This window comes from Dysidea avara, chromosome 1, assembly GCF_963678975.1.
Source record: "Dysidea avara chromosome 1, odDysAvar1.4, whole genome shotgun sequence".
Taxonomy (NCBI): Eukaryota; Metazoa; Porifera; class Demospongiae; order Dictyoceratida; family Dysideidae; genus Dysidea; species Dysidea avara.
In genome coordinates this window covers 53317067-53338727 of record NC_089272.1, presented here as the reverse complement: position 1 = coordinate 53338727, position 21661 = coordinate 53317067, and the positions used below count along the sequence as shown (strand labels likewise).

The following is a 21661-nucleotide window of genomic DNA, read 5'->3' as shown; positions in this document are numbered from 1 at the left end:
AATCACCTGTGCAGAATTCAGCTACAAACAAATCACTCTGTAGAGAGATCAGCTAGAAGAAGTTACCTTGTTGATAGTTCAGCTACAAACAAATCACCCTGTTGAGAGATCAGCTAGAAGAAGTTACCTTGTAGAGAGTTCAGCTACAAAGAAACCATCATGTGGAGAGTTCAACTGCAAACAAATCACCTGTAGAGAGTTCAGCTATAAACCAATCTCCCTATAGAGAGATCAGCTAGAAGAAGTTTCCTTGTAGAGAGTTCAGCCACAAAAAAATCACCCTGTAGAAAGATCAGCTAGAAGAAGTTACCTTGTAGAGAGTTCAGTTACAAAGAAACCACCATGTAGAAAGTTCTGCTACAAACTAGTGACCTTGTGGAGACATCAGCTAGAAGAAGCTACCTTGTAGAGAGTTCAGCTACAAAGAAACCATTCTGTAAAGAGCTCAGCTGCAAACAAATCACCTGTACAGAATTCAGCTACAAACAAATCACCCTGTAGAAAGATCAGCTAGAAGAAGTCACCTTGTAGAGAGTTCAGCTACAAAGAAACCACCATGTAGGGAGTTCAGCTAGAAGAAGTTACCTTGTAGAGAGTTCAGCTACAAAGAAACCATCATGAAGAGAGTTCAGCTGCAAACAAATCTCCCTGTAGAGAGTTCAGTTAGAAGAAGTTACCTTGTAGAGAGTTCAGCTACAAAGAAACCATTCTGTAAAGAGCTGAGCTGCAAATAAATCACCTGTACAGAATTTAGCTACAAACAAATCACCCTGTAGAGAGATCAGCTAGAAGAAGTTACCTTGTAGATAGTTCAGCTACAAACAAATCACCCTGTAGAGAGATCAGCTAGAGAAGTTACCTTGTAGAGAGTTCAGTTACAAATTTAAAGAAATCATCACGTGGAGAGTTCAGCTGCAAACAAATCACCTGTAGAGAGTTCAGCTACAAAGAAACCACCATGTAGGGAGTTCAGCTAGAAGAAGTTACCTTGTAGAGAGTTCAGCTACAAAGAAAACAACATGAAGAGAGTTCAGCTACAAACAAATCACCCTGTAGAGAAGAAGTCACCTCGTAGAGAGTTCAGCTACAAAGAAACCACCATATAGAGAGTTCAGCTGCAAACAAATCTCCCTGTAGAGAGTTCAGTTAGAAGAAGTTACCTTGTAGAGAGTTCAGCTACAAAGAAACCATCATGAAGAGAGTTCAGCTACAAACAAATCACCCTGTAGAGAAGAAGTCACCTCGTAGAGAGTTCAGCTACAAAGAAACCACCATATAGAGAGTTCAGCTGCAAACAAATCGCCCTGTAAAAAAATCAGCTACAGACAAATCACCCTGTAGAAAGATCAGCTAGAAGAAGTCATCTTGTAGAGAGTTCAGCTACAAATAAACCACCATGTAGGGAGTTCAGCTAGAAGAAGTTACCTTGTAGAGAGTTCAGCTACAAAGAAACCATCATGAAGAGAGTTCAGCTGCAAACAAATCTCCCTGTAGAGAGTTCAGTTAGAAGAAGTTACCTTGTAGAGAGTTCAGCTACAAAGAAACCATTCTGTAAACAGCTCAGCTGCAAACACATCACCGGTATAGAGTTCAGCTACAAACAAATCACCCTGTAGAGAGATCAGCTAGAAGAAATTACCTTGTAGAGAGTTCAGCTACAGTACAAAGAAACCACCATGTAGAGAATTCAGCTACAAAGAAATCTCCCTGTAGAAAATTCTGCCACAAACAAATTGCCCTGTAGAAAGATCAATTAGAAGAAATTATCTTGTAGAGAGTTCAGCTATAAAAGAAACCACCATGTAGAGAGTTCAGCTAGAAGAAATTACCTTGTAGAGAGTTCAGCTACAAAGAAACCATCATCTAGATAGTTCAGCTGCAAACAAATCACCTGTAGAGAGTTCAGCTACAAACAAATCTCCCTGTAGAGAGTTCAGTTAGAAGAAGAGAGTTCAGCTACTGTACAAAGAAACCATTCTGTGAAGAGCTCAGCAGCAAAAAAAATCACATGTACAGAATTCAGCTACAAATAAATCACCCTGTAGAGAGAACAGCTAGAAGAAGTTACCTTGTTGATAGTTCAGCTACAAACAAATCATCCTGTAGAGAGATCAGCTAGAAGAAGTTACCTTGAAGAGTGTTCAGTTACAAAGAAACCACCATGGACAGTTCTGTAATAAATATATGTATTATATATATAATTTGTACATTTACTGATAAAATCAGAAATATTTAAGGTACACCTGTACATCTGCTTCATCTTTTCTTCTTCCTGTGGTAAAGAAAAAAGATAGGTTAAAAAAGTCCCAAAGCAGGCCATAGGCCGGCTTTGGGGTATACAAATACAAAAAGAAGTGAAATATAATCCAAAACAGCCAAGCTGTAAAAAAAGAGTGCGGCCCTGAGAAAGGCTATGGTGAAAAAGATGTGAAATCCAAGGTGGCGGCCAAGAAATGGCTGTGATGTTAAAAATTTTAATAATGACAATTCAGGTGAATTTTGTGCCAATTGACCAAGCGGCACCAAAATTCACCTGAATTGTCGTTATTAAAATTTTTACCATCACAGCCATTTCTTGGCCGCCACCTTGGATTTCACATCTTTTTTCACCATAGCCTTTTTGAGGGCCGCACTCTTTTTTTACAGCTTGGCTGTTTTGGATTAGATATATTATAACAAGAGCTCCTTTTACAAGTTGAGCATTGGAAATTAATTGAAGAAAAAATGTTTGCGAACTGCAATACTATCCAAATTATTAGCTATCCTTTAATATTAGTGGAACTAGCATAGTGAGAAAGTATATATACAGAGAATTGTAAGTAAATATGCACCCCTATATAGGTCACCTGATATTGCAGATGTTACTAAAACATCACGTAAACTTTGCATTTCCATCACAGCGAAACTGGTAGTCTATGACGACCTTGTCCTTGTACGTATAACATACCGTCTTGGATTGGTTACGAGTGGATACAGCGTTCGTATCAGATTTCGTGTCATCAGTCGTCTTGCTTCGTCGTGGGACCATTTCTTGGAGACGGAATTCTGTCCGGCACCGTAGCAGTAGCTCTCTATCAACACCTAGTACCTCCGTCGCGGTAGTATCAAAGCATCCTTTGCCGTATCAGCAGTCCTATATTAACACCCAGCAACACCGTCGCGGTAGTATCAAAGCATGCTGAACTTCTTCCCAGTAAAACTAGATCCCGTAAAACTAGCCATTTTCCGTATAGGTATATTAAATTTTCCGTATACTAAATATTACATTTTCCGTGCATTAAAAAGAAATAAAATGTTAGTCTGAATCTTCAAATATGGCATCCACCGGATCAGCCAAATCAACTTGGTGTACCTAGAAATATGCACCAAATAACCACTTATTTCAACAGCAAAAAATTTACTTACAAGATTTGAGGTGTAGCATACTGACCCTAAGGAAAAATAAATAATTTAGCATATACATATAATTTTGTATAATGTCTCAAATAGCGGGCTGGATGTTTCTTTCAAGCTACTGCTAAATTCACCCAAACCGCTAGAATAAGTGTAAAATGGTTACAAAGGTACTACAATAAGGATTAACAACACGGTTGTGGCTACACTTGTACAAGGCACGTCCCATAGGCCAACTTATGATGCATATTTGTGTGCTATCAACTGCCTTCATAGTTGTAAGGTTTCCAATACCATGCAGGACACCCAGCCACTACACCTTACTAGGTGTTCAATTTCATAAGGAAGAAAGGAGCCAAGTCCTAGCAGCTTGCTTCAATTCCTTCATAAGTTATGATGGATTACACAACGTTACCTTCTGTGGCTTATTTTTCACATACTGTAGACATGTACAAATTCATTATTTCACTCTAATGCTGTTTTCTAAAACTAAGGCTAAAACTTTGGACATCCCAGGCCATCGATTTTCTCTATATATAACCAAGAAGTTATTTTAAAAAGTTTCAGAAAATTGCAAAACTAGCTGTGCTTTTGGTCACATATCAATAATGTATGGATGTAGCCAAGCTTTTACCACACAAACTCAATCTTAACATTTCAAGCAAAATGCCCTAGATTTGCTGTTGTATTGTCAAAGTATCAATCAACAAACTTTCTTCTCAAAAGTTAACATGATGGTAGTGTATAAAGCAATCCCATTGAAATAACCCAACATTCAGTATGCAATGCTTATTATTTACAGTAATGACAAATTATACACAAACAACTCACCTGCTGTGATGGCAATGATTCTTCATAGTGCTACAAAATCAATAATATGTAAATGTAAGCCTAATCGACACTTTGACACTTACGTTAATGCAATGATCATTGTTATCTGGTCGTTGACTGAACTGTAATACAACCAGTTAAGGTACATCACACAGAAGATTTTGTAGGTTAATTTACCTGAAGATAGTACTGGTCTTGTGGAGGCTGTATGTTGCGAGCATAGTACGGTGAAGGTGAATAGCCCTTTGCAATGTGCAGCTAAACTAAACATATGAACTTTTATACTGTACACACATACATCTGAATAATCATCTTGCGGCAGAGGATAGTGTGTGAGGCTCTGAAAATAGATAATAGCCATCAGAAGAGGTATTTGCTATGTCATACGTAGTACGTACCTCAGAATCATAAGCTGCGTGCATCTGATCATGACCTGTACCACCACTAGCAACAGCTGGATCTTCAACCTGTAGTGGTCAAAATAAAATCACAAATGATACAGCTTAGCTGTGTACACACCTGTTCTACTTCAGTATAGGAGGATTGCAACTGGTGACCATTTTGTGGTGCATCATGATAAGCAGTTGTTACCTAAAAATGTATCATCTGTTACACTATACTAATTATAAGTTAACACACAGTAGGACTTATTGACCGTGCTTTCACTTCCCAACCTGGAGCTCTCCTCTGGGCCTCACACACTAGTGGAGTAGACACTACTCTGGGCTTCTTCAATACACTTTTCACTGTCCACCTTTGATCCAGCTCTTGAATGAAGTCTTCTAGTTCTATCAGGGAGACCATAAAATCAGCCTTGTTGTAAGAAATACCATTCATGTAATTTAACTAACCAGTAGATCGCCACGATGGTGAATGTGTTCTGTAAGAGCCTTCACCGTCATCACTCTCTTCAGTCATATAGGCTGGTATGATTTCTCTCCATCTTTTCTTTTCTTCTTTCGTCGCGCATAGCTTCTTGCGACGATCATACAACTGTTTCCACAATATTGAAATTTATTGATGCACCCAAAGAAAACTAACCGCTTTCTGCCTGAACCTCACTTTGGTGTTCCTGTCATTGGCTTCTTTAATAGCCACCCTGTCAGGCCTCACATCAGTAACTAGCTTTCGTCTACGGGATTCGTAGTAACGATGAACTGCCTCTAATATTAATAACCAACATCTATATATGTAAATAAAATATGTAATGTGTACTACGTTACATGACTCAAACAATATATACCAGTATGCCTTGCAAATCCCAGATTTTTAACAAAAAACTATATGTACATGTTCCATCAATTTTTAAAGTATATACAGCAGGAGTTGCTAAAAGCTGACCAATTTAGTAAAATCAGTAAGCTTAGGCTCGAAGGTGGTTTCTTTTCCGAGTTGAAAACCAGGCATACTGACTTTACAAAGACACTGTAAAGGGCTATCCTAGCAGATTTTTTTGGCATTCTGTAACTGAAAAACATTGTTAGTAGTAGGCTGTTCAGTCTCCCAGGAAGTGCATATCTCATCATTCTAAAAGTGAGCGTGACCCATACTTATGCGAGCAAAAATAAAGAGCAGCCCAGAGGCTTTATCAAAGAATACTAAGATACACAGACTATAAAACAGTTAAGAAGACACTTCTGTGTGTAATATTCGTTTAAAGCGGTTGTGTAAAATGTGCTTCCTTAGCAGCACATAGCAATGTATTTCATGAATTATAAGTAATTCAAGAATTACAAAATACTCTATTGCAATAAATTGCATGTGAATTATTACAAAACAAACCAAAGTTTTATTTATAGTACAGCTTATGTAATATTGTTGCATTGCAGTGATAAGCCAGGTAGAGCTGGTGCCTGGTTTTGAGAAGTAGCACAACATGAACTTGTTTTGGGTGATATTACAGGGCAAGAAACCCCCAACCTTCAGGATATTTAATAGACAATGATACTGTATAATAATGTTAAATGCATATTTGGACTTGAAATCTCATGTGAGCCTAAAAAGCTGCAATACAAAACTAGCAAAAATGAATATCAATTTCTAAAGGCGCTTAAGGTGGTGCTAAAGCAATAACGCGCATACCTGAGAAAAATGTTTTGTATCTCAATTTTAGACAAACAAAATGAAATTAGTGATTAATTTTGGGTGGAACAAGCTGCACATATAGCATTTGTAGCAGGTAAAAAGTGTAGAACTGGTCTCGAAGCAAGAAATCGGCAGTACTAGGTGGACCACAAAACATACGTTATCTTGCGACAACCTCAAGTTTTAGCTCCGATACTTTACACGATGAAAGCATACTATTACGGGAATCATTCTACGTATCAATAAGTGGAAGCAAGCTACAAGTCGAAGTATATGCCATTTCAAAGCAAAGGAAGGCCTTGTCCTACCATTTACATTAAGCAAACAAAGCCATACAATGGATATTAGATATATGGGAATGTAGAATTATTCAGACAGTATTACTTACTATTTCTACGAAGTTTCGTGGCGATTCAATCTGTATTTACAAAGAAAGGGATGTTGATTCAATCCTTATTTACAAAGAAAAGAATGTTTGTAACTTTGCATGTAAGACCTTGCTGTTGGCAAATAATTATTAGTGGAACTTGTTTCGCCACCTGTTGTAATTGGCTTTGTCAAGGAGAGTTGAATTTGTTTCAGTCCACCTGAACCATGTAATGGCAGCTGATGCTAACAACTTACTTGTTACTTGTGGTAGGTTTACACTTTGCTAGTGTAATATTTGCTTTGCTAGTGTAATTATGACTAGCTCCTAAAAAATTTTTGTTCAGAATAAGTCATGTTATGTCATAAGTATTTACTATGGCTTCTAGTGGGCGTCATTACTTTATCACCACCTTAATCACTTCCAAGCTCCTCTGCCTTGTAAGTTTGCTTGTCAACATTATGACCGAAAAGTATCAATAGACTGTAGCTAGCTAGATTTACAAGGATTGTTATACTTGGTGATTATGCATTATTATGGTGCAGTTGGTAACATAACAACAAAGGTGTAATGCAAGCCTGTTCAGTGTCATGTGTTGTTTAAGTACTCCCAGCTTGCTAGTATAGGTAAGACATTCAGTGATAGCATTCTTCAGTAGATAAACAATCCCAAAAGAATGATGTGATGATCACCGAGGCAGAGCCAAGGTGATTATTATATCGACATTGCTGAGAGGTATTTATCCAATGAAGAATTAAACCTTATGACTAGGTGAACAAGTTGATGTTGTGCTACTTCTAAAAACCAGGCGCCACTGTGTTGCTCTACTTGAACTTAATCACCATTCACCAATGCTATACTATTATACAAAGTTAATTTTACATGCTGTAAAGACAGAACTAAGACACAGTTACGCATGCACTTGTCATTTAGTATTTCGTAATTCATGAAATACAAGTATTTCCCGAAATATGTTTCTAAGTGTTGCTAAGGAAGCATAATTGTAATAAACCACTCTAAACAACACATTACGCACAAAAGTATCTTCTCAACTGTTTTATAGTCTATCTATCATATTATTCTTTGAAAATTCTCGCAGCAAAGCCTCCGGGGTGCTCTTCATTTTCGTTTGCGTAAGTACGGGTCACGCCCACTTTTAGAACGGCGAGATACGCATCTACTGGGAGCCTACGAGGCCTACTACGGCGTTTTTCAGTTGTAGAACACCTGAACAGCCCACTAGGAAAGCCAATCTCGAAGCCTGTGGATAGTCGCTGCGCCGGTTTTAAACCTCGGAAAAGAAACCACCTTCAAGCCAAAGCTCACCAGTGCGGTGGTTCACTAAAGGCTTTGTTTAGCCTTAACTTGTTGTGGATAAGCTGTTTTTACCACTGAGCTAATGGTTTGCTCACGTGGGTGCGTACAGACAAACATACATAGGTACATAGGTACACACACACACGTTTTTCGGGAAACAAGTTCAGTAAACCAGGCGTGCGCCCACAGCCGGCCTTTGGCCGGCTGTGGGCGTGCGCCTGGTTTAATTACATCAATATTTGTTGTCATTTGCTATTTTGTACCTTTCTTCTAAATCAAAATCAGCATCGAATTCTTCATATAGCTTCTTAACATCTCCCTACAAATATGATCAGTTAGCCATGATAACGGTTGCAGAAGTATCAATCCAATACAAGGTAAATAAACAAATGAAAGTTTATTAATCCACCTGCACATGGCGATGCAATCAAGTAAGATGCAGCAACTAATACTTAAGCACTTACATAAAAGCTTCTCTAATATTAACTGTTAATGAATACTGTAGTACTTACACTCAAATTGGTATCGAGACGTTCATCATTGGAGCTAGCAAGTGCTTCGTCTGGTGTGGTACCTTCCTGACCGGCAGACTGTAAGTTTGCTATCTCTTCTCTCATTGATCCAACTTCTTCTTTTAAGGCTTCTACGGTCATCCTCAATGCCTGATTGTCCATGGCAAACTTTGATAGTGCTTCCTGCTGACTTTGCATCATAGCAGCCATCTGGTCAAGTTTCCCCTCAATTGCTGAGGTCACAGGTTCACTATGCTGCTCTTGTCTAGATCTCGCATAGAATCCAACCAAATGACTGTTCCTATTATCCACACCTAGTGGTACCCAAGTAACACACAGAATAAATTTGGCCTGTTGCCTTCTCACCTCAAGTCCTTGAAGTAATTCGTTGCTCTAATCTTCGAGGTGTGCCACAGTTGGCATCCATATCTATTGGAGAAGTAGTGATATGCAGAAATTATGTCTGCGACTTCTCACCTCGGCCTTGTGGAGTCTGTGATTGAAAGCTGTGATCTGGTCCCTGAGGTGTGCCACGGTTGGCATCCATACCTAGATATAAGTAGTGATAATATTGTGTAGAAATTATGTGTGCTGACTTCTTACCTCGGCCTTGTGGAGTCTGTGATTGAAAGCTGTGATCTGGTCCCTGAGGTGTGCCACAGTTGGCATCCATACCTAGATATAAGTAGTGATAATATTGTGTAGAAATTATGTGTGCTGACTTCTTACCTCGGCCTTGTGGAGTCTGTGATTGAAAGCTGTGATCTGGTCCCTGAGGTGTGCCACGGTTGGCATCCATACCTAGATATAAGTAGTGATAATATTGTGTAGAAATTATGTGTGCTGACTTCTTACCTCGGCCTTGTGGAGTCTGTGATTGAAAGCTGTGATCTGGTCCCTGAGGTGTGCCACAGTTGGCATCCATACCTAGATATAAGTAGTGATAATATTGTGTAGAAATTATGTGTGCTGACTTCTTACCTCGGCCTTGTGGAGTCTGTGATTGAAAGCTGTGATCTGGTCCCTGAGGTGTGCCACGGTTGGCATCCATACCTAGATATAAGTAGTGATAATATTGTGTAGAAATTATGTGTGCTGACTTCTTACCTCGGCCTTGTGGAGTCCGTGATTGACTGGTCCGACCTGGATCCTGAGGTGTGCCACGGTTGGCATCCATACCTGTATATGAAGTAGTGATAATATTATGCAGAAATTATGTGTGCTGACTGCTTACCTCGGCCTTGTGGAGTCCGTGATTGAATGGTCTGACCTGGATCCTGAGGTGTGCTACGGTTGGCATCCATACCTGTATATGAAGTAGTGATATGTAGAAATTACGTGTGTTGACTTCTTACCTCGGCCTTGTGGAGTTCGTGATTGAATGGTCCGACCTGAACGCTGAGGTGTGCCACGGTTGGCATCCATACCTGTATATGAAGTAGTGATATGTAGAAATTACGTGTGCTGACTTCTTACCTCGGCCTTGTGGAGTTCGTGATTGAATGGTCCGACCTGAACGCTGAGGTGTGCCACGGTTGGCATCCATACCTGTATATGAAGTAGTGATATGTAGAAATTATGTGTGCTGACTTCTTACCTCGAGTATTGTAATGGGTCATTGTGTTAATTAATCAAAACGCTCGAAGAATTGACCACTGGGATTTCTGATTCCACTCTCTAGGACTAGCCAGTTGCCGAGCTGGTTGGACTGTACAGCTGGCTGTTTTAGCGGTTCAAACAACTCAAGTTGTATAAATTTTCTTTGATGGCGCTTATTTCGTGTCATCCCTCTCCAATTTTCTTTCTACAACCAATTTCACGCTCACACATAACTCATGTTAGATATCTCAACAAAGTCCTCTTCGTTTCCATTTTCGGGGAATTCCAGAAGTTCCCTACTTGCGTCCTCCTCGAGATCCGAGTCTTCTGTATGCATTAACTTGTGCCGATAATACGTAGACTTGGACACTTCTTTGTGGCAGTGATCACAAAACTGTCGCTTTCTATTTCGCTTGACTCCTAGGCTTTGTGAAGACAAAGTCATCCCGGCCATTTTATTATCGTGTCAAACCGTAATAGTTACGGATTCTTATACGATTGGCGTATCCAATGTATCACGAAATTTATTTCGTATCCGTACGTCTAGCTCGTCTCGAGAAATGGCAGGTTTCAAGTACGGAAATCGTGTCAACTCGTAACTATTAGTGAGTTTCGCTGTGCATGGTGCAAATATATAATAGTATGTGTTGGAATTCCTATTGTTGGTTTACATAACATGCATGACTAACAAAATAGTATGTCACTGACAATAAAACTTTAAGGAATTCTGCAGTGTTTATGGATTTAATTTGCATTTATAAGTTTTACAAAATGTTCTTTGAGTTCAGGTACTTCTTATGTACAAAGTCAAAGAATTCATGGTATTATAGGTATATGCATTTTTGTGCAAACTTGTTAATTAAATAGCCAAAGTTCCCACTTTAAATGAATTAGCTAATTATAATATTATTATATTATACAAGTGTGCCAGCATAATAGGCTGGAGTGCTATGCTGACATATGAATGCTAGCATATTAGGTGGATATTTCAAACTATATAGGGCTGAAAAATAGGATTGATACTCCGTAATAGAGCAGTCAGTGGAAAATGCAAACTGCAATAAAACAATCGATACTCTCTAATAGAAGAGTCACTTTGTAGTGAAATATTCTAATAGAGCATTCACTGGTTAAAGTATTCCCAGATAATTATAAGAAATGTTGCTAACCTAGGAACATAATGCAAGCATAACGGAAACACTGAAGAACATAATAGAAGGGAGAAGAATTTTGCCATTATACCTAGTGCCTTATCTATTTCCTGTATAATAATAATTATTGATGTTGAAATTTTAGGTCTGTAAAAAATTAATAACTTACAGTCATGCAAATACATTGCTAGCAAATTATCAAATACATATAAATCAACTACTTAATATCTACTACCTATGTTATCAGCTCTTGTGCATGCATGCGTGATAGATAGAAACCTTTAGCACTACATAGTATGTATTATGCTATAATCTTAACACAACTGAAAAAAACATGGTGCAAAGTACCTAAGAATAATTATTACAGTCAACTTAACACACGGTCTATACTAAGCAGGATGTTTATTTTCTATCATCAGATTTGGAAAATTTTTGCGGTCAATCCAGGGTGTGTTTCAATGTAAGCTGGACCTCTTCAGAAATTTTTGCAAGTTTGTTTACGATCATTTCAGAAAACTCCTTATTGTCAGCAATAACTTTGTCAATCTTTTCATTAATTTCTTCAATTACATTCTTGAGTTTGGTAATTTCTTCTCGGACTTCCTCAGTAGATGACTAACATAATAAACAACCAATGACAGTATAATTATTTATAACTGCAAGGATTTGCCAAAACTTGACATTTTAGTGAAAACCGTAATTCTGAGAGGTTGCAACTATCATGTGTAATTGGCATCTATACTATTAGTCTTTCCTTGCTCCATGGTAGCTTTGTCTGCTTTTGAGGAATGCTTATGTCAATAAATAATCAAACACTGCAGATAGTTTGTACTGATTTCAACATCTCAGGCCCATACAATGCCATGGGGTCCGGGATACCTTACTCCAACATTCATACATAATGTATTATTGCCTTGATAATTGTATAATACTGTATTCCATTTCTGAGTGCCATTAATCTCCCAACTCCCAACATATATGAATGCTTGTGGCTTAGGCAGTTAGAGCACTCTAAAATAGTGGGAAAGCAACTCGTGCACTTTCTAAGGTAAGAAATTGTTGTATTGCAGTGGTGGCTGAAGGTAGGAGTTTCCCTAAATTTTTAAGACTGAGCCATAATTGAGACACTCTGATAGAGCAATCACATACTCTTATAAAGCAGTCAGAAGTGTGCTGCATGTAATAGCGTTTAAAGTTCCAAAATTGAATAGCACTTTTAAAAACTTTGTGTGCCCCTAGCTACTGTACTATTGCACTTAAGAGAAAATTGTTTCTGTTCTTAAGCCCCATGCCCTTACTCCCCAACTTCATAATTCCTTGGACAATCTCCCCTGTGAGGACATCAGGTTCTGGCAAATCCAGTTAAATTATTTGTGTCACTTAACAATATGTACCAGATTTTCCTTTACCTCAGATTCGGTGTCTTCTAGTCTAGCATTTAATCCTAATATCGGTTGCATGAACTTTTGCCACAGTGAATAATTGCCTTTTCTTCTGGTATACTCTTGGTTTCTCCTTAAAAATTGATCGTCACGACAAGCTGCATAATGCCAAACTTCCCTTTTCTTTTTAAAATAGTTACGGATGAAGGCAAATTCTTCTATATGCAAAACTAAGTCCACCTATTAAAATGCATGCGTTAAAATTTAACATTTTGCGTAGCACACTATACAGCACAACAAAAGTGGTGCACATGGTTAAAAGGTGGTGTACCATCAGACTTTACCCATTACACAATAAAAATGTGTCAAAAATTAATTTCAGTATTGAAATGTTATGTTTGCTTGCAAATTCACTACAAAGGTGGCCATTCAATATCTGGGGTTCATGAACTCTATCTAAAAAAAGGGGTGCAGCCTCTGTATTATAGTAAGTAGAAACTTTTATTTTTGTGAACTTTGAGAGAGATAACAGCTTAGTTACATGCATCACCTTGATTGTTTCTGGAATTCTGTGAATTAAAAATAATGTAAAAGTCACATTTTCATGAAAATTTTGTCCCCCAAAATATTCTGCCTATAATGATAAGAGAAATGGAAGGCCAGTGAGCCAAAATATTGAATAAAATACTGAAAATCTCAAATCACAGATCATAAATACCAGTACTAAGGACCGTCAATTATAATTATACAACATTAAACAAGATGTAAAATCGTGATATAATTCACGGACAATAATTGCTCTATGGATAAAACTATATAACAACACAAAGTGTATGTGTAATTAACACTTGCTGGCCATTTTGTTCTGCATGTTGCTGAGGTTGGTTCAGACAGCCACAAAAAGCACAAACCACACATCACAGATGTAAACGATTCTCTGACTCACTGCAAGAGCTAAACGTTTCAGAGCAGCTTTGTTTTGAATGCCTTTAATATCATCAACTGCCAAACCAGTCTAAAATAAAGCAAATTGATAAAATATACATGTATGACTAGACAGATATGCCTACAGAAATAGATAAATAGATATGCTAGCAACACATCATAACTATATCCAACTTTTCCCTGAGATTACATTCTTACTGTAATTTTACATCAGGGGAAATTGTTATAATACTACAATAATGTACATACAGTACATGCCATGAAATTGTGGTATGCATTTCATTGAAAAACAAGCAAACAACCAAATACAAAACTTCCTCATAATTTGTTAGGTTAACTACTTTGTGTTACCAAGTTTGTGCAGAGGGGTTGAAAAATCTGGCTTACGCACAAATGTAGGTTATATTGCACATATAAAAGTGTTGCTATTTTTAATTTGATATTATGTAGATATCTATAATAAGGAATGGTACAATAATTCCTGAGGGTGAAGCTGTAGACTATGCTTTGGCGGCTGTCTTATCAAAATTGGTGCCCACTGGGTGATAAAAAAAACTCACTGGTAAGCTTCATAGATGAATCATTAGAGGTTTTGTAATTATACTAGACTAAGTAATGATTTCTAACCATTGCTGGACTAGAATTAAGCAAGGCATGTACACACATGGCAAAAATTTAATTCATATATCTACTTGAGAGTATGTATTGCCACATCTAACATGTATGTCATGCATATAGTATGTATGCTTCAAGGTTTGCCGTTCATGAGGTATTTTAATTGTATAATGGAGATTGCCTGTACCCGCTTTCCTATACTTTTAGGTTATAATTCTTATCGTAAGTCTGGTGCAGATCTGGTCTGGTGTTACTAAAAACCTCACCACTAACTATGTGTACTCAAGATTCTGGTGCTTGTAGTTGGATTGTTTTAGGAAGGTTTTCAGTACAAAGTGACTATAACAACTTACCAGTAAATTTGACAAGAGGATGGGCATCATCACAATAAATACAATCCACAAAAAGTATGCCACATGGGGATAAAACAGATTGTTGCCATCATCAGCATCTTCTTGACTATTAAAGAATATCCCATCAAAATCAAGCTCCCCAGTGGTCATCACAGCTGCTTTGACCAAGGAACGACCAGGAGATGAAAAGGATGAGCGTGTGCCCTGTAATTGATAGGTTCATAAGTTTTGTTCCAGTGTTAATTATCATGTCAATTGTGTATGCACTATATGTACATGTTACAAGCTGTATTGCAACTAATAATACATGTACAGCATGTCAAGTTTATTTTGTTGCTCGTGCAACAATATGATACCACTGTACTGTATGTAGTATTATAAAGTCAACTTACGGGTCGAAAAAATATCATATAAAATGACAGACCAAATGAAATTACAAACAAAACAGTAAGTAGAATCATTCTCATGAAAGTAGCAAGGATGTCCACAAACATCTGAACATAAACTCCATGACCAGGAACTTTCTTGAGGAACAATATCAAATTCAACCATGCTAGGAATAATGCAATTGCACCAAGCTGCCACTGCCAAGAGGCTGGACATTGACATCCAGATTGCAGCCCATATGAAACAAAGACTATGGATATCACAAACAAACTTCCTTCAAAATAATTCTCCGGTTCGTGAAGATATTCCTCTCGTAAATAATAATATTGAATACCTTCAATGATATACCTGGTGCCAGAAAACATAACAACGATGATGGCAACTGCAAACAGGCCGTAGTTAGCTGTGAACAATAAACATATGCATAGATATCAAGTAAATGTTATGCCACTTCTAAAAATCAGGTGCCATGCAGGCATTTAACTGGAACAGTGTATTTATTTTAACTAATTATTTGTAATAATGCATTATGTATCTTATCAACTGTTTTATAGTTTGTCTGTCGTGTTTTTTCTTCAAATTCTTTGTATAAACTTTCAACATTTTTGTTTGCATATGTATAGGACATGACCCTTTCAAGTGGAAGAGGTATGTGTTTCCTAATAGCCTAAGAGGTAGAAGAGCCCAATGGGAAGGTAGTTCACGAAGCTTGTAGAGAGTCGCTACACCCATATTTCAAACTGGCAAAAAGAAACCGCCTCAGTGAAAACTTACTTATGCTGAATTTCAATATGGGCTTTATTTAGAGTGGTTTAATTCTCATAGATTGACTACTTTGACCACCAAAAGAATTAGCTCACGTGGGTGCGTACGGACAAGCATGTGTAGATAGATAGGTACTGTAGGTAGGTACACACATGTTTTACAAAAACAATTGAAGAAAACCAGGCATGCACCGATCTGTGGTCATGCACCTGGTTTAAAATAGGTGTTAATGTGTGTTAAGTGTGCATCCTTTATGGTGTTATAACTATGCTGTACAGACAGGGAAACAAGTATTTACGATGTGATAAAACAACAAGTGTAAGGAACAGTTAAAAATTATACAGCTGAGTAGGGTCATAGAAATAAAAAAGTAATGAAACAAGGAAGGTTATTTACTATACTAGTAGTGAACATTAATTCCTGCTTCAGTTACTACAGCATGTTCATATTATAGTCATGACTGACGTATGTAGGGTCCACTAGTATAATATAACTGCAGGTGACCTATATACCTTGCTTCATTTCTTTTGATCCCTCAAACTAATATAAAATATTTCTTATTTTTCCTTACACATGTTTTTTCGCTTTTTGTAACCACATAATTCACTATTGCATGGTGAACCACCACATACCACATTAGAGAAAATAAAGGTGGAAGAATGTGTACACTGATAATTAATTATAGAGATGCACAGGGCCATTCTGCTTCGTTTTCAGCAAATTTTCTGCCCCATTACACAAATGAAAAGCATTACTAGAAGCAGCTCTACAATCAATCTACAAAGTGTAAAGCACTGAAGCCATTATGATGCATCACTGAGTGGCATGCATGGGTTCACCAGTTACAAATAAAGCAAACAAACAAGTCCAAGGAAAATAGGATCATAAAAATAATAGGTAGTGAAACAAGGAGGCCACCCACACCTGGAGATATACTAGTGGACATTTAATCCCTAATTCAGTCATGGGTATTAACTGAAATACAGATTAAATGTCCATTAGTATATCTTCAAGTGTAGGTAACATCCTGCTTTTTCACTACTTTTTATTTCTTTGATCCCCAATTGAACTTATAATTCCTAATATGTGACCCAGTCTGGGAAAACCAGTATTGTCGCCTATGAGAAATGCCGGTTTAAAGTGTTTGGTGTGTTGTAGCTCGCCAATGGCAGAAGCTACGTGTACCAAATTTTACACGTTTTACACCAATTTCTTACCTTCAAAATCATCCACAGTAGAAGTAGCCAACACTTAAGTTTCCATCATTTTACATAGCTTTTAACTCAATGTTTACTCTACCAGGTGAGCTCCAAAAAGGGTGGGAGGTGAGGGCTGAAGGCGGGCAAGGGACTGTTTAAAAAAATTAAAGAGGAAGGCATAGTGATGAATTAAGCCAAGTTATAAGCCATTCAAGTATCAAAACTGGCTAAAATGAAAGGATATTTACAGCACAGGCTTTATTCAATACCACGGAGCTGTACAGCCACATGCAGCCATTCCCAGGCTGGCCAGAGTTCCATTTGGGCCCCAGACTGCTTGTATGGATTGCCACTGTGCTTGGGAAAAACAGCCAGCAATAGCAGACCACTCAAATCTAGCTGATTTTGATTATGAAATTTGATAGTCCATTATGTAGTTTTGTGATCTAGGTGAAAAATCAAATCTGCTGTCACGGGCTATAAGACTGGTTTTCCCAGATCCAGTCATATACTTCCTTTTACTTGTTTGTTTGCTTTTTGAAACATAATTGTGAGTGTGCATACTAATGCTGAAATGATTATTCGGTTATTTGACTATTCGGTCGGTATGACACTATTTGATTCGTTAACACACTATTCGAATAATCGTTAGCACTTTGTACACTGTATTGAGATGGAAAAGCCAGCTTGAAGCTTAAGATTGTGAATGAAGTGATGTATCTATGCCGGCTGTAAAAATTCTATTTTAGAAAAGATAGAAATAGCTCTTAGGATTTACTTTGCTCCCTAAAAAAAGGTTTCAGTGCTTATTCAATAGAAGTATAAGCTAAAAGAATAATCGAATATTCAGTTGATTTGTTCACAACTATTCAAATGGTAAAAATTGGTATTCGTTTCAACACTAGTGCATACCACATCAAAAGACATTAGACATTATGTCTGGACAGCAATAAAGTAGACCAGAACTGAATTTGTATTATTTTCTAGAAATTGTCGAGTTGTTGAATGTTTTTCAAACGCTGATATAACTGCAAAGATTCAATTCAATACATTGCCAGATCTCATTGTTCACATACAAATGAAGGAACAGTCCTTTCTTTCGTACAAAGAAAACGAAAATATTTCCAGATGCCATACTATGGCACAAGGAGTGACAATTTAAAGTACACATATTAACTTTTCAAGGCTAGCCAAATTAATATTCCATTCACTTCAGTGATTCTTCATAGCCAAAAAGAACAGCAAGGTATAATACTATGCAAATTTAATTACAATACAGTAACAACCAACCCAGGGAAAAATATCTTGCAAGATTCTTGCATGCAAAATTCTTACGAGAAAAGGGACATTTTCACTTTCAGTGCAAGGTTCTTTCAAGATTAGTGCAAAGATCTTGCACTTCCAAATTTTTTCCTGGGAAGCTCCAGAGCAGACCTCACAATGTCAGTAAGGTGGATAGGGTGTAGTCATTTTGTGTTAGTGTTAATTTAAATTTGCCTTTATGACAAAATGATAGTGTGATCACACAGATAGCTACATGCTTTAATTATTCCAATTTATTATCAATAAACACTAAGCATCATACCTTCACAGTCGTCAACATCCATTGCTGTAAAAACAGATAAGATGTAAAATGTATTTAATATGTGTACACATATATATTATTATGCTTTTCAGAACATTTGTAGTCTACTGTAGTTGACTGCACAAATACAAGTATACACTAAAACTTAACTTACAGATTGAAGAATTTTGTGTTTCATTGCCTAGAAGAGGAAAATATGTACATAACAACACTGTGAGGAGACAACATTTTGAGATCTTTAGTAAGCAGCTTGTATTAAGCTTCCTCAACAGCAATGCTCGAAATAAAGTTTTTAAACTGTCAGGAAAATTTCCTGACATATGTAGAGTATTACATAGGCATAGCAACCCCGGGAGCAAGGGAGGCTGGAGCCCCCATTGTGATTTTCTGATTGTAAATTCAAAAAATTGAGATACTCTAATAGAGCAGTCAGTTATTTTAATAAAGCAGTCATAGTATTCAGAGAAGTAGTACAGCAAACTATGAAGTTGTGAATAAGGATTTTTATGTACCTTATTAGTGATACAATCTATATTATTTAGTGGAGGGCAGCCATTCTTAGCAGGTGTACTGTGGACCATTTTTTTTCTTCAACACCAAACTAGAGCCCCTATCTAAAAATATTTTGCTACGCCTATGGAGTTATCAGGAATTTAGTTAATTTGTATGGCAGATATACTATGCAGATAACATAATTTTTGGTGTAACAATGCCCTTACCTGTCTATAGCCCTTCATAGCTTTTATATAACAATGTATATAAGAGCACTTTGTGTAATTATAAATAATAGCATGTACTTGACAAAATTTAACAATAATTTTATATTTCATGTTTTTTTAATTTCCATACAGCTATTCCAAGGAACTCCATGCTAGCAATAACATTTGAACAATATTTCTTTCCATGATAATGTAATTGTAATGTTTTGAACAATATGCCAATGGCTGTTTTTCAGCTGTTCCCTGGTACACGCACACAGTATGTTCCGGTTTTACAGCTGGGTGGCTGGAGCAGTGGGAGTGAAGTTTCTTGCTCAAGGAAACAACGCAGTAGTAGAAAGTCCCTGCTTGAGCATCAAGCCTGGGACCTCTTGATCACCAGGCCGATGCCCTACCACCTGGGCTACAACTGCTTCTTACTAGCAGGCGCTGCTAACAATGAAGAAGAATGCTTACAACAGCCTGAATCTAGGCCTGAAGTACTTGCTGCCATGTGACGCCATTGTGCATAGAAAATTAAAACCAGTCAAACCCTGTTTTGAGCGCTCTGTTTGCATACTGTACCTGCATTCTTTACGCCTCAAAAATTTAATTGCTCAAATGTGACAAGCTACTATGGGAGTAGCTATGAATGATGATGTTCAGCGCAGGGGAAACAATGAACGGTGCAGCGAGATGAGCATTAAATTCAATACGTACATATCTGTGGTACAAAGCATGCAAACCACAATTTTATTGTCCAGATAAAATTCTAACTCGGAAATTCCACAAATTATCAAGAAACTTGCTGGATGCCGGACGTTATTTCTTTTTCTCTGGTTGTTATTCATGTGCAGCTGTACCAGGTTTCCGACAGTATTGACAATGCCTTTGCTAATGGGTTCTGTGGTGCACAATAAATAAACAACAATACATCATAAGCTATCAAGAATGGTTAATCTCTGTAGGGAAGTGTCCCTTCATGCCATTTGTGCGTGAAAATAAAGAGCATGCAGCCTTGAGGCTTTTAATACAGAGTTTTTAATTAAAAAATTACATTTCCATAATGTACCGCTGAAGCATCCATTAGACTGTATAACCCACCAATCATATTTTTTGAAACTTCGCACAGTTATGACAGTCACTACAATGCAGGTAACTTTGTTGCCAAAACACCATCGCTTATTTTCCCTACTACTCAAATGCAAAATTTCTAATTTTTCTTAAACTTGTTTGTTTATGTAAATAACAATATTCATTAGTGGTGAACCAGTACATATCACATGCAACAAAGGAAAGAATGCTAGAAGACACATTACTGTGAGATTGATCCATCAATTGTTGAGAAGTGACATGATCATTCTATATTTCATTTCAACTGTGTTCTGCCTATTTTATGTATTACAAATGAAGAACAATACAAGAAGTGCCTCTGTAATCAACCAACTGTAACACACTCTCTATGAATCAACACTTAACTATGCGGTGGTAGAGAAAGAAATGGGACACAAAGGAGGACAAAGATAAGTCTAAGCTTGTGTCAAATATGCCAGCACAATAAAAAGCAGAATAGGCCAGAGTGCTATGCCAGCATAATGCTAGCACATTATTCAAACTATGGAGTTTAATAGATTAATATTTCCTAATAGAGCAGCAAAAGAGCACTCAGATTCATTGCACATAGCTCCTTAGGTCAATACTCTCTAATAGAACAGTCTTTTTGTAGTGAAATACTCTAATAGAGCATTCACTGATTACAATGTTTCAAGATTTTTGTAAGAATTGTTGTTAATCTAGGAGCACAATTCAAGCATAACGGGAAAACTGAAGGCAAAAATTTGGGAAACTCCTGAAAGCATTTTAGACAAAAATTTTGAGCACATTTGACTCTAAATCCAAACACCATACTGCTGTACAGTTGCACATCTCAGATTGAAACATCATCAAACAGTGAAGATAGCATTAGCCATAGCCAAGTTTGCCAGCCAGCCGGCCGGCCAGCCAGCCAGCCAGCCAGTCGGCCAGTCAGTCAGCAGAAAAAATCATTTGAATAAAACGTTTTCATAGAAATTATTTGGAAGCATTTGGAGTTGCTCTTAAGGTTTGACTGAATTTAATCAATTTTGTCAAGCTGGGAAAGCAAGGTTGATTTTTGGATGGCTATGAAATTTATGATCCTTACTATACAGTGCAATTGCATGATTGTTGGCAAGCCTTAGTTTTAATTGTAGGGATGCCAAATAGCATAACTCAAGAAGGCCAATAATTGATGTAAGTTTATAGTTTGTTGCAGAAGATCAATTTTACATTGCAAATGCTGTACACAAATTTAGAGCACCTCCATATTATGTAACCATATGGCAACTTACATATAATTTTCCACAAGATGCACATACACATAGCTAACACATTAGACTTACAAATCCCATGTATTGTATGATAACGTACCGTTGTTAATACCTATTATTAATATAATA

General features: G+C 37.3%; 3 protein-coding genes across 6 annotated transcripts in view; all 3 read right to left on the bottom strand.

Annotated features, from left to right (window-relative positions):
* Positions 1 to 3221: 3221 nt before the first annotated feature.
* Positions 3222 to 10727, bottom strand: LOC136268901 (uncharacterized protein FLJ40521-like). 4 transcript variants are annotated; one of them, XM_066064369.1, is made up of 14 exons: positions 8872 to 8934; positions 8506 to 8819; positions 8257 to 8312; positions 5266 to 5407; positions 5076 to 5217; positions 4864 to 5012; positions 4744 to 4815; positions 4623 to 4691; positions 4523 to 4564; positions 4402 to 4467; positions 4308 to 4346; positions 4225 to 4254; positions 3406 to 3431; positions 3222 to 3352 (listed from the first exon to the last, which is right to left on the bottom strand). In XM_066064369.1, the coding sequence occupies exons 2-14, from the start codon at positions 8713 to 8715 to the stop codon at positions 3262 to 3264; spliced, it is 1134 nt and encodes a 377-aa protein (XP_065920441.1). In that variant the 5' UTR covers positions 8716 to 8819; positions 8872 to 8934; the 3' UTR covers positions 3222 to 3261. The 4 variants fall into 4 exon arrangements, with proteins under 4 accessions (XP_065920441.1, XP_065920446.1, XP_065920452.1 ...); XM_066064374.1 differs by having other exon boundaries at positions 5287 to 5407; XM_066064380.1 differs by lacking the exon at positions 3406 to 3431.
* Positions 10728 to 11412: 685 nt separating this feature from the next.
* LOC136268882 (transient receptor potential cation channel subfamily A member 1 homolog) lies at positions 11413 to 19159 on the bottom strand. Its single transcript, XM_066064349.1, has 7 exons — positions 18641 to 19159; positions 18487 to 18510; positions 14943 to 15340; positions 14551 to 14754; positions 13584 to 13652; positions 12665 to 12877; positions 11413 to 11870 (listed from the first exon to the last, which is right to left on the bottom strand). Exons 1-7 carry the CDS (start codon positions 19065 to 19067, stop codon positions 11694 to 11696), a joined length of 1512 nt encoding a protein of 503 aa, XP_065920421.1. The 5' UTR covers positions 19068 to 19159; the 3' UTR covers positions 11413 to 11693.
* Positions 19160 to 21275: 2116 nt separating this feature from the next.
* Positions 21276 to 21661, bottom strand: part of LOC136268861 (transient receptor potential cation channel subfamily A member 1-like) — a 29967-nt gene continuing 29581 nt past the window's right edge. The window contains exon 14 of the mRNA XM_066064331.1: positions 21276 to 21644. Coding sequence (XP_065920403.1) covers positions 21601 to 21644 — 44 coding nt within the window. The 3' untranslated portion in view covers positions 21276 to 21600. The remainder of the gene's footprint in view (positions 21645 to 21661) is intronic.

Bases quoted from the DNA above. Each gene is read 5' to 3' on its own strand.
- LOC136268901 (XM_066064369.1), bottom strand. From the start codon at position 8,715: ATGGCTGCTATGATGCAAAGTCAGCAGGAAGCACTATCAAAGTTTGCC. The intron at 5,013-5,075 runs GTTAGTTAAATT...TCTCCCTGATAG, and splicing joins ACCATCGTGGCGATCTACTG to AACTAGAAGACTTCATTCAA. The intron at 4,565-4,622 runs GTACGTACTACG...ATCTATTTTCAG, and splicing joins ACGCAGCTTATGATTCTGAG to AGCCTCACACACTATCCTCT.
- LOC136268882 (XM_066064349.1), bottom strand. From the start codon at position 19,067: ATGGTCCACAGTACACCTGCTAAGAATGGCTGCCCTCCACTAAATAAT. The intron at 18,511-18,640 runs GTAAGTTAAGTT...CTGTTTTTACAG, and splicing joins AACACAAAATTCTTCAATCT to CAATGGATGTTGACGACTGT. The intron at 12,878-13,583 runs GTGAGTCAGAGA...GCATTTTAATAG, and splicing joins TGAAACGTTTAGCTCTTGCA to GTGGACTTAGTTTTGCATAT.